A 14,395-nucleotide genomic window follows, 5' to 3' on the forward strand; every position below is an offset into this window, starting at 1 on the left:
ATTCGTTCACATGGAATTGTACATTAATTCAAATGCTGAAATAGTGTGCTCAAAAACACAGTTGCTGCCAAGAAATAGCTGTGTTGTGGACGATCTAAAATAACAAGCTTTGCTAACCAGGTTAGATGCTAAAACATTAAATATGAACCTCTTGGCAAAACCAACAATGTAGACTGAACGTTCTGCCACTGCTCACATTATGTTGTCTGGCTACATCAAGGTAGATTTCAAACAAATCTACATCTCATTAACTACTTTTAGAAGAACTGAATTCAAGAGTTTAAACTGACAATAGTCTAAACGCAAAAGTTTTCACATAGATTTATGCCCAGTTAAAACATTAGCCACTCAATTTGCCAACATTTCAGTAAGAGAAGAACAAAGAAAATGCCCTTTTCTTCTACCTCCAGAATAGGCTTTTCAGTTACTTAATATGGAGATCAAAGCATTACAATTAAAACAATGAATTTTGGATTTCTAACACCTTAAACCTGCAAGAATGTGCTTTTTAAAATTATATTGAGGTTACTCAAGTTTGGAATGGTACAGGCAACTGCGTCAAAAATAGAGAGGGTAAATTATGTTTGTGCTATTTTAAAAAAAGCAATTAAAAATTGGCTACCATAAAATAAATTTAATCATTCCCAATAGTGTGGGAGGAAGGTGTTGCATGATCAAAATTGTTCTTTTGTAAATTGTAGCTTGTCTTACTATTCAATATAATCAAGTACATTTAGAACATAGAACATAGAACATAGAACAGTACAGCACAGAACAGGCCCTTCAGCCCACAATGTTGTGCCGACCATTGATCCTCATGTATGCACCCTCAAATTTCTGTGACCATATACATGTCCAGCAGTCTCTTAAATGACCCCAATGACCTTGCTTCCACAACTGCTGCTGGCAACGCATTCCATGCTCTCACAACTCTCTGCGTAAAGAACCTGCCTCTGACATCCCCTCTATACTTTCCACCAACCAGCTTAAAACTATGACCCCTCGCGCTCGCCATTTCTGCCCTGGGAAATAGTGTCTGGCTATCAACTCTATCTATGCCTCTCATTATCTTGTATACCTCAATTAGGTCCTCTCTCCTCCTCCTTTTCTCCAATGAAAAGAGACCGAGCTCAGTCAACCTCTCTTCATAAGATAAGCCCTCCAGTCCAGGCAGCATCCTGGTAAACCTCCTCTGAACCCTCTCCAAAGCATCCACATCTTTCCTATAATAGGGCGCCCAGAACTGGACGCAGTATTCGAAGTGCGGTCTAACCAAAGTTTTATAGAGCTGCAACAAGATCTCATGACTCTTAAACTCAATCCCCCTGTTAATGAAAGCAAAAACACCATATGCTTTCTTAACAACCCTGTCCACTTGGGTGGCCATTTTAAGGGATCTATGTATCTGCACACCAAGATCCCTCTGTTCCTCCACGCTGCCAAGAATCCTATCCTTAATCCTGTACTCAGCTTTCAAATTCGACCTTCCAAAATGCATCACCTCGCATTTATCCAGGTTGAACTCCATCTGCCACCTCTCAGCCCATCTCTGCATCCTGTCAATGTCCCGCTGCAGCCTGCAACAGCCCTCTACACTGTCAACGACACCTCCGACCTTTGTGTCGTCTGCAAACTTGCTGACCCATCCTTCAATCCCCTCATCCAAGTCATTAATAAAAATTACAAACAGTAGAGGCCCAAGGACAGAGCCCTGTGGAACACCACTCACCACTGACTTCCAGGCAGAATATTTTCCTTCTACTACCACTCGCTGTCTTCTGTTGGCCAGCCAATTCTGTATCCAAGCAGCTAAGTTCCCCTGTATCCCATTCCTCCTGACCTTCTGAATGAGCCTACCATGGGGAACCTTATCAAATGCCTTACTGAAGTCCATATACACCACATCCACAGCTCGACCCTCATCAACTTTTCTAGTCACATCCTCAAAAAACTCGATAAGGTTTGTAAGGCATGACCTACCCCTCACAAAGCCGTGTTGACTGTATTTGATCAAGCCATGCTCTTCCAGATGGTCATAAATCTTATCCCTCAGAATCCTTTCTAACACCTTGCAGACGGCAGACGACAGACGTGAGACTTACTGGTCTATAATTGCCGGGGATTTCCCTATTTCCTTTCTTGAAGAGAGGAATTACATTTGCCTCTCTCCAGTCCTCAGGTACGACTCCAGTGGAGAGCGAGGATGCAAAGATCTTCGCAAGTGGCGAAGCAATTGCATTTCTCGCTTCCCAAAGCAGCCGAGGACAAATCTGGTCCGGGCCTGGCAACTTGTCAATCTTAATGTTTGACAAAATTTTCAGCACATCAGCTTCCTCTATCTCTATCCATTCCAGCATGCACAACTGCTCTTCAAAGGTTTCACACATTTAAGGTTTTCAAAGGTTTTACACATTTAAGAATGCAATAATAATTTTAATGCAGAATTAACTTTTTCTGTTACTGTGAATTATAGACTTAAATTTGTGAAGCAAACTAAATTCAAGAAATTTTAGAATGTGATTTTGAACAGCCAATAATGAGAAAAAATAGTAATTTGGCATAAGTAGCGAGATGAGAAATTATGAAATAAATTATTCCAAGAATAAGCAAGATAAAGGCAAAGGCATTAATTAGGTAAATAGTTTATCAATAAGCATTCATTTACCAGTTTGTGCTAATGCCAGACCCGTCTGAGTCCAAATAATTTCATACGTTAGACGAGTCACAAATGAGAACAGGAATATAATAGAGTTGCTCTGTCTGTGCTTTATATGTTAATCCTGTGTATAACATCCAATTGTAATACATAATATTCAGTGTTACAGATAAATCTGCAGTTTAACATCAAGTGTTGTGAGATGTGAATTTCAGAATACAGCACAAACTAAACTGAGATCATGGGGAGTACCTTTAGGTGTTCCTGAATCTGAACCTCATGCTGCCTTGTCAGGTGTTCATGCTGTTTCTGGAACTCAGCAAATAATAGCTGTTTCTGGATTTGTTGCTGCTGTTTCAGCATCAGCAGTTCATGTTGTAGCTGCTGCTCACGAAGAAGGGGGTCCACAGTTGGGATTGAGATTCTGGGGTCTGTCCGCAGGTCAACTGGACTAGCATTCTGCATAGTCACTGGCAGGGAGGATTTAACTTCAACAGCTGTATGAAAAACATAACATGCTTAAGGAAACAAAGCACATTTTTACCACAGAAAGCCTCACAGACAGCCTCTTTTAAAAATACTCCACATATAGCTTAATTGAATAAAGACTTTAAAGCCAAATATCAATGGTGACTACTTAAAAATAAAATCCACTTATTGTTAGAGACTGAGGCTAAAGAAATCTGCCTCACTGGACTGACTAATCAAGTGGTACAAATGCATCACGGGAACATGTGAATGAAATATCATGTTTAGATTGCAACATCTGCTCGGAGAGTTCTGGACAAAAGTATCAAGACAATCAAAATGCAATGATGAGAATGTAATCTCTAGGAAATTGCATGCTAGGCACAAACCCTTTAATATAGTATTAATCAATCTCCTGTGAGCATTCACATTTGTTGGAGAAAATAGCTTTATTTGTAATGGTTAAGAAAACACTACTTGGTATAGGTTAAAAAGCACATTCTCTGAAGAAACAGCATTTATCATAGGTAAGGTACAGAGGGAAAATTGAGGAATTTTTAATAAAATTGAGGAATAAAACTGAGAAATCTCTGATCTCTCAGATGAAAGATTCCACATTATTCAAAGAAAAGCTGGAGCTTTTTCCACTGCTTTGGTCAAACTTGTATTAAAATAAATCAAACTTGTACACCAATCAGGAAAGGTGCACAGTTCTGTTGTCTGGATTACAAAAAGATCATAAAAAGTGCAACAGAAAACTAGAATGATACCACAAGAGAGAGATTCTAGTGAGATGGATCATATATAAGTTCTTTCTGTCAGAAAGACAAGGCAGTGTCATTGCTTAATACAGCTCTACAAAATTAAGGTGGGACTGAATAGGGCAAATAAAGAAGATGAATCCACTTGTGATTTAATCCACAACTATTAGGAGTAAATATAAAATAGTCACTAATAGCTCAAATAATTTGGGTCAAACCACTTTACGCAGACCAGTGAAAATATGTAAAACTCTTTCACATGGAGTAGCTAAGACAAACAGCTTAGATGCATTCAAGTGGAAGCTAGTTAAGTACAGGAAAGAAAAAGGATTGGAAGGAAATATTAACTGGGTGAGATGGAAATAAGATGGGAAATAGTTCAGACAGAGCATTACTGACACCAAAACATAACAGACCAAATTGAATGTTTCTACGTTCTAAGTCAGCAAATGGTGCAAGAGCATCCAACAGATGGCACTGCTGAGAAGGATTCTGGGTCGAGTTCGCTCAGTCACCAGGGAACATCCAAGAGCAAACAAAAGGGAGACAAACTATAATGGAGTGGTCATTTTGAGAAGGGCTGCTTTGGGGTTGACCCTACCAGAGGTTTGAGTGTAGGCTTTGTTGAATACTGGGCTTCAGTAAGTAGGGCGATCAACTATGAGGTAAGGCAGTTGGAGGAGAAGCGAGCACTGCCACTGCTGAAGGCACAAGGGCAAAAGGAGAAGTAGAAAGAAATTGAACCATGATACCACAGCCAGCAGTTAAGTGGGTGAGTAGTGACTGGTGAGTAGTTCTTTCTTCTTGGCTTTGCTGCTGTTGTTATCCCTCCCTTAAGTTAAATTTAAATCATGACAGGGGATCCTGGGCCCGGGTCATCTCCTCCTGTGTCATGTGGGAATTTAAGAACCCTTCTGATGTCCATGACTCTTTCACGCGTCGGAAGTATGGCTAGCTGCAGCTGCTGTCTCACTGCTTGACATCACTGTAGCTGTGGCTAGATTCACTTTGGAACATCTGCAAGGGAATCGTGGATAGGTTCAGTAAGTTGGTCACACTGCAGATAAAAATTACAGAGGAACATAGGGAATGGATGACCACCAGAACAAGGAAGGCAGTGCAGGAGTTTCCTGTGGTTATCTCCCTCCAAAACAGATATACCATTTTGGATGCTGCTGGGGGAGATGGTTCACTAGGGGAAAGCACCAGCAGCTGGACTCATGGCAATGTGGCTGGCTCCACTGGACAGAAGGGCAGGAAAGAGCAACAGAACTATAGTGATAGAGGTTTCAACTGTAAGTGTCTCTGTGGCCGCAAACATGAGTCAGGTATGGTGCCTCCCTGGTGCAAGGGGTCAAGGATGTCTCAGAGCAACTGGAGGGGGAAGGGTGAAAAGCCAGCTGTTGTGGTGTATATGGGCACCAGTGATAGAAGTTAAAAAAAATTGGATGACGTCCTACAAACTGAATTTAGGGAGTTAGAAATTAAATTAAGAAGTCGGACTTCAAAGGTAGTAATCTTGGGATTGCTACCAGTGCCATCTGCTAGCTGGTGTAGGAATGACAGGATAGCTAAAATGAACATGTGGCTTGAGGGATAGTGCAAGAGGGAGGGATACAAATTCTTAGGACACTGGAACTGGTTTTGGGGAAGACTGACCATAATATGGTGGAATTCTTCATTAAAATGGAGAGCGACACAGGTAAATCTGACATCTGGGGGAAGTAGGGTAGTATAAATGGGACAATTTGTACCTAAGCAGGACCGAAACCAATGGCCTGGAGGGAGTATTTGCTATTGCTATTGGGGAGGGTTTAAACTAATGTAGCAGAGGGATGGCAATGCAGGCAGTCAGAGAGAAGTAAAGTGGGGATAAGAACAAAAGGCAGGAAGGGGAAAACTGCAAGTGGAAAGTAGAAAAAGCCGTAGACAAAAATCAAAAATAAAAGGGCCATATCACTTCATTATTTCAAAAGGGCAATAAATGTCAAAACAACAAGCTGGAAGGGCACTCTGTCTCAATGCAAGGAGCATTTGCACTAGGGTGGACAAATTAACTGCGCAGACAGTTATTAATAACTATGACGTAATTAGGATCATGAAGACTTGGCTCCAGGATAACTAAGAATGGAAACTCAACATTCAGGGGTATTCAATTTTCGGGAAAGATAGACGGAAAGGAAGGGGAAGGGAAATAGGTGACGTTACTGGTTAAGGAGAAGATTAATATAATTGTAAGGATGGACAATAGCTTGGATAATGTGGAATATGCCTGGGTGGAGCTGCGGGCCACCAAAGGGGAATAAAGTGTTCATGGGAGTTGTGAGCAGACCACAAAACATTAGATTGGGGATGGCATCACACAGGAAACTAGGGATGCATGCAGTAAGGTTGCTGCAGTTATTATGGGTGACTTCAATCTGCATATTGATTGGACTAATCAAACTGGTAGCAATGCAATGGAGGGGGGTTTCCTGGATTGTTTGAGGGATGGTTTCCTCAACCAATATGTTAAGGAAGCAACGAGATAGCAGGCCACCCTAAACTGGGCATTATGTAATAAGAGAGGATTAGTCTGCAACCTTACAGTGTGAGATCCTTTGGGGAAGGCTGGCCGTAATATGGTAGAATTCTTCATTAAGATGGAGAGTGGCACAGCTAAATCTGTGACTAAATTGACTTGAACTTAAAGAAATCTTACTTTGCTTATATGAGACATGCACTGGCTATGATAAGCTAGCGAAGGATACTTAAGGGGTTGATGGTGGATAAGCAATGGCAGACATTTAAAGAACACAAGAATGAACTTCAAAAATTGTGCATCCTTGTGCTAGAAAAGCTAAAAAGGTCTAAAAATTGATAAATCTTCTGGCCCCGACGCAGGCTACATCCTAGAGTTCTGAGGGAGGTGGCTGAGGAAATAGCAGAGAGTTTGGTTGTGATCTTTCAAAAGTCACTGGAGTCAGGGAAAGTCCCAGATGATTGGAAAATTGCCATTGTAACCCCCTTGTTTAAGAATGGATCAAGGCAAAAGATGGAAAATTATAGGCCGATCTGCCTAACCTCGGTTGTTGGTAAAATTCTAGAATCCACAGGAGCCAGAGAGTGGTGGGCTTGTGGAATTCTTTGCCACTTTGTGCAGTGGAGGCCAGGACGTTAGATGTCTTCAAGGCAGAGATCGACAAATTCTTGATCTCACAAGGAATCAAGGGCTACGGGGAGAGTGCAGGGAAGTGGAGGTGAAATGCCCATCAGCCATGATTTAAATGGTGGAGTGGGCTTGATGGGCCGAATGGCCTTACTTCCACTCCTATGTCTTATGGTCTTGTCTGGCGTATGAATAAAACAGGGAAGATGGCTCAACCATGGTGAACAAGAGAATTCAGGGATAGCGGTAAAGAGGAGGCATATAAATTGGTCAGAAAAAGCAGGAAATCAGAGGACTGGGAGAAATTTTAAATTCCGCAGAGGAGAACAAAGGGTTTAATTTGGAAGGGTAAAACAAAATGAGAGTGTAAGCTTGCAGAAAGCATAAGAACCGGCTGCAAAAGATTCCATAGATACGTGAAGACAAATATAGGTTCTTTACAATTAGAATCAGGTAAATTTATGATGAATGACAAAGAGATGGCAGGCCAAGAACAAAAACAAAGTTGCTGGAAAAACTCAGCAGGTCTGGCAGCTTCTGTGGAGGCAAAAAAAAGTTAACATTTTGGGTCCAGTGAAGAAGGATCACTAAGCCCAAAATGTTAACTCTCTATTCCTTCACTGATGCTACCAGACCTGGCAGGATTTTCCAGCAACTTTTTTGCTCCTGATTTACAGCATCCGCAGTTCTTTCCGTTTTTATTGAGACGGCAGACCAGTTGGACAAATGCTTTGGATCTATCATCACTAAAGAGGGCACAAATAACCATTTGGAAATGCTAGGGTACAGAAGGTCAAGCATAGAGGAGGAACTAAAGGAAATCCTTACTAGTTAGGAAATGGTACTGGGGAAATTAATGGAATTAAAACCTGATAATGTCCCCAGAGCCTGACACTCTGCATCCCAGAATGCTTAAGGAAGTGGCCCTAGAAATAGTGGACACATTGGTGATCATTTCCCAGCATTCTATACACCCTATTATAGAAGAGTTCCAACGGAGGGTAGTTAAGGTGACCCCATAGTTTTAAAAAAAGGAGGGAGAGAAAATGGACAATTATAGGCCGGTTAGCCTGACATTGGTGAGGCAAGTACTGGAATCAATTATTAAGGATGCAGTAATTGAGCATTTGGAAAGTGGTGACAGGATCGGACCAAGTCAGCAAAACTTCACCAAAGGGAAATCATGCTTGGCAAATTTTCTGGAATTTTTTGAGGATGAGACCCGTAGGTGTATCAGTGGACGTTGTGTATCCGGATTTCCAAAAGGCTTTTGACAAGTCCCACACAAGTGATTAGTAAGCAAAATTAAAGCTCATGGAATCAAAGGTAATGTATTAATGTAGATAGAGAACTGGTTGGCAGAAAGGAAGCAGAGAGGTGGAATAAATGGTTCCTTTTCAGAGTAGCAGGCAGTGATAACTGGGGAATTACAGGGTTCAATGCTGGTACTCCAGCTGTTCACAAAACACATTAACGATTTGGATGAAGGAACTGAATAAAATATCTCCAAATTTGCAGATGACACTAAGCTGGGTGGCAGTGTGTGCTGTGAGGAGGATGCATAGAGGCTGCAGGGTGAGTTGGACTGGCTGGTTCAGTGGGCAAATAATTGGTAAATGTAATCTAGTGTGGATAAATGATAAAAACGGGAAGGGAGATTATTCTCTGAATGGTGGCAGTTTAGGAAAAGGTGAGCTGCAAATGAGACCTGGGTATCATGGTTGAACAGTCGTTGAAGGCTGGCACGCAGGCGCAGCAGATGGTCAGAGTCAGAGTTGTACATGAAGAAATCTAATAGCATACTGGCCTCCACAGTGACAGGATTGGAGTATAACAGTAGGGATGTTTTGCTGCAGTTATAGAGGACTTTGGTGAGGCTAATTCTTGAGTATTGTGCGTAGTTTTGGTCTCCTAGTTAAGGAAGGATATTCTTGCTACTGAAGGAGTCCAGCAAAGAACCATCAGACTGATTCCTAGGGTGGCAGGACTGACATAAGAAGAAAGAGTGGAGAAACTTCTGTTCGTCTCCATTTCTTATACACCAGAACATAGCAAGTTCCAAAGAAAATTGAACTGTACTGCTACATTCAACATTTCCCTGCATTCCTTCATTTTCTAAAGTAAGCAACCTCTAGTTGACCCAAATTGTTTTTTTTCTGGTGTGAATCTGAACAGTGGGTACAAAAAAAAACTACTTGTTGAGAAGACAAGGAACAGCATTAGTACTGACCCGAATGCTCTGCTCACCTGACATCTCTTTACTCTCGCTTCTAATGTTAGTAACCAAGAACAAGAAACCTGGCCAATTTTCTCCTTGTCAATTAGGAGGTTACAGAGGACATTACAGCACTTTCACTATCATCCTAGACAAATCAACTCAGTACAGACAAAGAATCAAATTCCTGTTAGTCTTTGCCTTTAAGACTGAAGGACACACTGGGTCTTTGGGAGGTGGCATCTCACCTTCCTCTTTTAACTTCTATTATTCAGAATCTGATACAAACAGATACTAAACATTTTTGCATTTTATTAAACACATTAGTGACAGTACTCATGCATTCATGTGCAGATGGAAAAGAATGTATTATAGAGGTAACTTTTCAACTTCCAGCGGGGAACCTTGCCTGTGAGCAACTACTATCAAAAATTCAGGTACACGTGCTGCTTAATTTTCAAAAGATTTGGAAAACCAGCAATGTGCACCGAGCTCCAATAAATGCTGTCTGTATGTAAAGTTTGCACCAGGATTGGAACAAGCTAATGCATAATTAACACATAATGCATAAACTGCAGCAGTGTTGGTAAGCTTTTTGCAGATGTTTTCAAACATAATACATGATGCATGAAAAAAACCTGTTCACCACACCGGGTTATGTTAGTAGGCATTTTCTCCTTCAGAACAAAAAATGTTAACTGGGTATCTTTTCATTATACAAGTGCCTCCAGCATTTTTAAAAAAAGTTTAAATATATGGAAAAGTACTAAGTATCAGAGTAAAATAAGACCTACCTTACCCCATGGGGAAGTTACATAATAACTGCTCAACAGTGCACAGCTGCATACACAGATGATATGTCTGACGCAGAATTTTTCTACTTAAGTTTTACATTTAGGAGGGTAGAAGCTAGAAGCTTTTTTTTATTCTCTGTATTACTTATCATGCACAGTAATCCACCTGCAGCACAGAATACATCTTCTTCAATTTATCATTTCTTCTCTGCTATTGACTAATTGGCCTGTACGTTTCCAGGTCAAGGAGCAGTTAAAGTTTTTTGGGCCTAAAAGTAAACCTAAATGCTTCTGAAGATGGCATTTCAAGTATTGTGTGGGCAGCACAACAATCTAACCTGCTGCAACTACCAAAAGCAAAACTATATTTAAAAGGATTCTGGCAAAAATTTAGTTATCCAATTCAGGTCAGGAAAAAAATAATTAGTTCCCTAATTCTGCAGCTCTAAAGTAATTTCCCTTTTTTTAAAAGTGGCCTCTGAAATTTGGATGTCATCTTTTACTCACGTGTTGAAATTTTCATGTAGTAATAAAGCTGCATAAGTACCATTGGCTTATTTTAGAATCAGCACTCCATCTACTTGGAAAAAATGTAGGAAATTGTACCAGCAAAGAGAAAATATCGTTCCTTACTTGCAGGTTTCTTCCTGAAGCAAGTGACAACTGAGGTTGTGGACTTAATAAATCAAAGTTAAACATAGAGCTGCTAGCAACAGCTATTTGGCAACACCACAATGTTGTTAGCAATTAATATTTGCAACAATATTTTCAAATGCAAATAATAATCTAAAGACAAGCACACAGTAAGTGAAGAGTGTTACAACTGAACCATATTTCAAAGAATCAAGCTATGTGTTAATATGTTAAACTTCAAATTTATTTTTCCACGTAACACATGTTGCCGTAGTTGCATCTTAAGAAAACTGACATCATATATGACTCAAGATGGACCAAGCTTCTACATTATAGTTTAAGTTACTACAATATGAAATGTTTCTTGATAGCTAGGCCACCCGTATAACTAAGTGAGGATCTTTGTCCGAGCTCTTACTGGAAGGGATTGCATATCACTTCAATATTTGAAATTTGAAAGTAATTGGGTTTCTCTTTCACATTTCAAAATAATACAGCTGCTTTTTGAGATATGTGAAGAATTACAATACTCATCTATTACTCAGAGGTAGGAACTTACAGATTCTACACATACGGACTGAAATGGGCTTGTTCTGCAAAATTTATTAAATATCATTTTATATAACTTCCAAATTTCCTGGCTGAATTAGCAGTTAGTTGAACTGCTTAACTTGAATAATGCTGCACAAGCCAGTAAACAGAAGATGCAAAATTGAAGATTTACTTAACTTTTACCATAGGGCTTAGTCAGAGAGCATGAAATCCATAAGAATCAAAATTACATTCAGTGCTCCAGCCAGAAAAAGCTGATGACAGCCAAAGTGTAAACTTGCAATGTCTGAAGAGTCTTGTTACGCAGAATGATTAATAGAAAGTATATAGAAATCTTACCCAAGCCTAACAATATGGATAACTATGTCACCACTAATATACGTATCTGACATCCTCTAAACTTAAAAATAAACTGAATTCAAAAGGTATGGTTATGCCACATATGAAATATTATGTACATTTCTGGTCACTACACTACCAGCAGGATGAGGGTACCAAGAAGTTTTACCAGGATGATGTCAGGAGCAGCACAGTGGCTCAGTGGTTAGCACTGCTGCCTCTCAGCACCAGGGACCCAGGTTTGAATCCAGCCTCGGGCAACTGTCTGTGTGGAGTTTGCACATTCTCCCCGCGTCTGCACGGGTTTCCTCTGGGTGCTCCAGCTTCCTCCCGCAGTCCAAAGATGTGCAGGGTACGTGAACTGGTCATGCAAAATTGCCCATAGTGTTCACAGAGCTGTAGATTAGGGGGATGTGTCTGGGTGGGATGTTCTGAAGTTTGGTGTGGACTTGTTAGGCCGAAGGGCCTGTTTCCACACTGTAGGGGTTCTTGCCTAGAATGGGGATATTATTGAAGGTTGGATAGACTGAGCTTGTGTTCACTGGAATGTAAAAGTTTGACAGGCAACCTAATTGAAGTTTATAAGATTGTGAACAGCACATATAGAGTGGAAAGTATGAGGCTTTTTCCCAGGGTGATGGGGTCAATTACTATGGGACACAGGTTCAAGGTGTGAAGAAGAAATTTTAAGTAGATGTGCGAGGCATGTTTTTCCACACAAAGGATGACAAGCACCTGGAACAAGCTGCCAGAGGTGGTGGTGGAAGCAGACACAAAAGCAGCTTTCAAGAAGCACCTGGATGAATACATCAATAGGAAGGGAACAGAGGAATACGGATCCTGCAAGTGAAGACAGTTTTAATAAGAAAGGGCAAAATGCGACATTGCAGTCTTGGAGGGCCAAAGGGCCTATTCCTGTGCTGTATTGTCCTTTGTATGTAGATAGTGAGAGTATTATTATTTTTTCAGGCAAATAAATATTGTCAGATTAAAGATTACTCACCACCTCGGCATTTCAGGATCAATGAATGGAAGGAGGGACATCAGCTCTCTAATAACAGCCATAACTACAGACAAGCTATGCTTCAGTTCTTTTATTTATCTGCAGGGCATTTCTCCAAGCCCAATATTTTCCAAAATCAGAGTTTTGAAAATGTATTCTACTTTTTGAAACAATGTTTAAGCATTTCACAAGACGGAAATGGAGTCAAGAACATAAGATTAGGACATTCATTCCTTCGAACCTGATCTTCCATTTAATCAATTATGGTTGAACTGTAACTCAAGTCCACATGGACCTATCTTGGTTTTGTAACCCTTTGCGCCCTTGCCTAAAAGCAATAATCAACTTCGATTTTGACATGTTTAATTGACCTGAAAATTTTTGGGGAGGAGCGTTTACATTACCACTCTTTTTCTGAAGAAATGCTTACTGTCAACACCCTCACTGTTGCTCTAATTTTACGGTTTTGCCTCACCATTCTTGTCTCTTTCATCATAGAGAATGTTCTCACTACATAGCCTAACAATTCCTCTGTTCGTCTTAAATATCTCAATTAATTAATCCAAAATGCTGATACTCGAAGGAATACAAGCTTGGGCTGTGCAACTAGCCCTTATAATTTAATATTATATTTATTAGCCCAGTAATATGCTAGTGAATAAAAACTGAAAGAACTGTGGACGCTGTATATCAAGAACAAAAACAAAGTAGCTGGAAAAGCTTGGCAGGTCTGGCAGTATCTGTGAAAGAAAAAACAGAGGTCATATTTCAGGTCTGGTTCTGAGGAAGGATCACCGGACCCAAAATGTTAACTGTGTTTTTCCCTTCACAGGTACTGTCAGACCTGCTGAACCTTTCCAGCAGTAGTAGTAGGAACTGAACACGCTGGAGAATCTGAGAAATTTCCATTTCTGAAGAAGGGTCTAGGCCTGAAACGTCAGCCTTCCTGCTTCTCTGATGCTGCTCGGCCTGCTGTCTTCATCCAGCTTGTCATCTCAAATTCTCCAGCAACTTTGTTTTTGTTGTTGAGTATGCTAATGAATGTATGCTAGTGTGTATCCCCTCTAAAATCAATACATCTTTCTACAAGTGTAGTACTCAAAAGCTAAATACAGTGCACAGCATAGAGTCTAACAGAGTTCTTAACACATTTAATATAACTTCTATGCCATATGGTAAATGACCAACATTCTTATTAACTACAAACAATTTATTTATTTAGTCGCTAATGGGCTTTTATAGCTTAAATAGCTGTGATTTCTGAAGGCTATTGAGAGACACAAGAGGAGAAACAGCGAGGACACTGGCAATAATTTTCAATTCCTTTCTTCCCACAGGGTGAGGGAAGGGGGTTCCAGAGGACAAGGGGACAACCAATGTGATACCATTATTCAAGGAGGAAAGAACGGATAAACCCAGGAAATGACAGGCTAGTTTCGTCTGACCTCAGTGGTGGGGAAACTATTGGAAGCAATTCTGAGGGGCATCTGCATTTGGATACATAGGAATTAATCAAGAACAGTCAGCGTGATTTTGTTGAGGGAAGATCAGATCTGACCAACTAGATTGAATTTTGAGAGATGGTAGCTAGGTGTGTAGTTGTGGGTAATACTTTCAATGTCGTCTACTTGGACTTCGGCAAGACTTTTGTTAAGGTCCTGCATCAAGACTGTTAGGAAAAATAAGACCTCATGGCATCCAATGAAACTTTGGCAAAGTAGATTCACAATTGCCTGAATGGAGGAAGCAGAGGGTAATGATTGAGGCATGTTTTTCTGACTGGAAGGCTAAGTCCAGTGGGGCCCCACCGTGATCAGTGTTGGGGA

The 14,395-nt window shown here is 40.5% G+C and overlaps 1 protein-coding gene across 15 annotated transcripts in view; it reads right to left on the reverse strand.

The window, feature by feature from the left end:
- The window catches only part of hdac5 (histone deacetylase 5), a 316,103-nt gene that overhangs the window by 129,360 nt on the left and 172,348 nt on the right, over nt 1-14,395 (reverse strand). For all 15 annotated transcript variants that reach the window (XM_059638855.1, XM_059638854.1, XM_059638860.1 and 12 more), the window contains one exon: nt 2,909-3,153. In XM_059638855.1, the coding sequence (XP_059494838.1) occupies nt 2,909-3,153 (245 nt within the window). The remainder of the gene's footprint in view (nt 1-2,908; nt 3,154-14,395) is intronic.

This window comes from Stegostoma tigrinum, chromosome 31 (genome assembly GCF_030684315.1).
Source record: "Stegostoma tigrinum isolate sSteTig4 chromosome 31, sSteTig4.hap1, whole genome shotgun sequence".
NCBI classification, from domain to species: domain Eukaryota; kingdom Metazoa; phylum Chordata; class Chondrichthyes; order Orectolobiformes; family Stegostomatidae; genus Stegostoma; species Stegostoma tigrinum.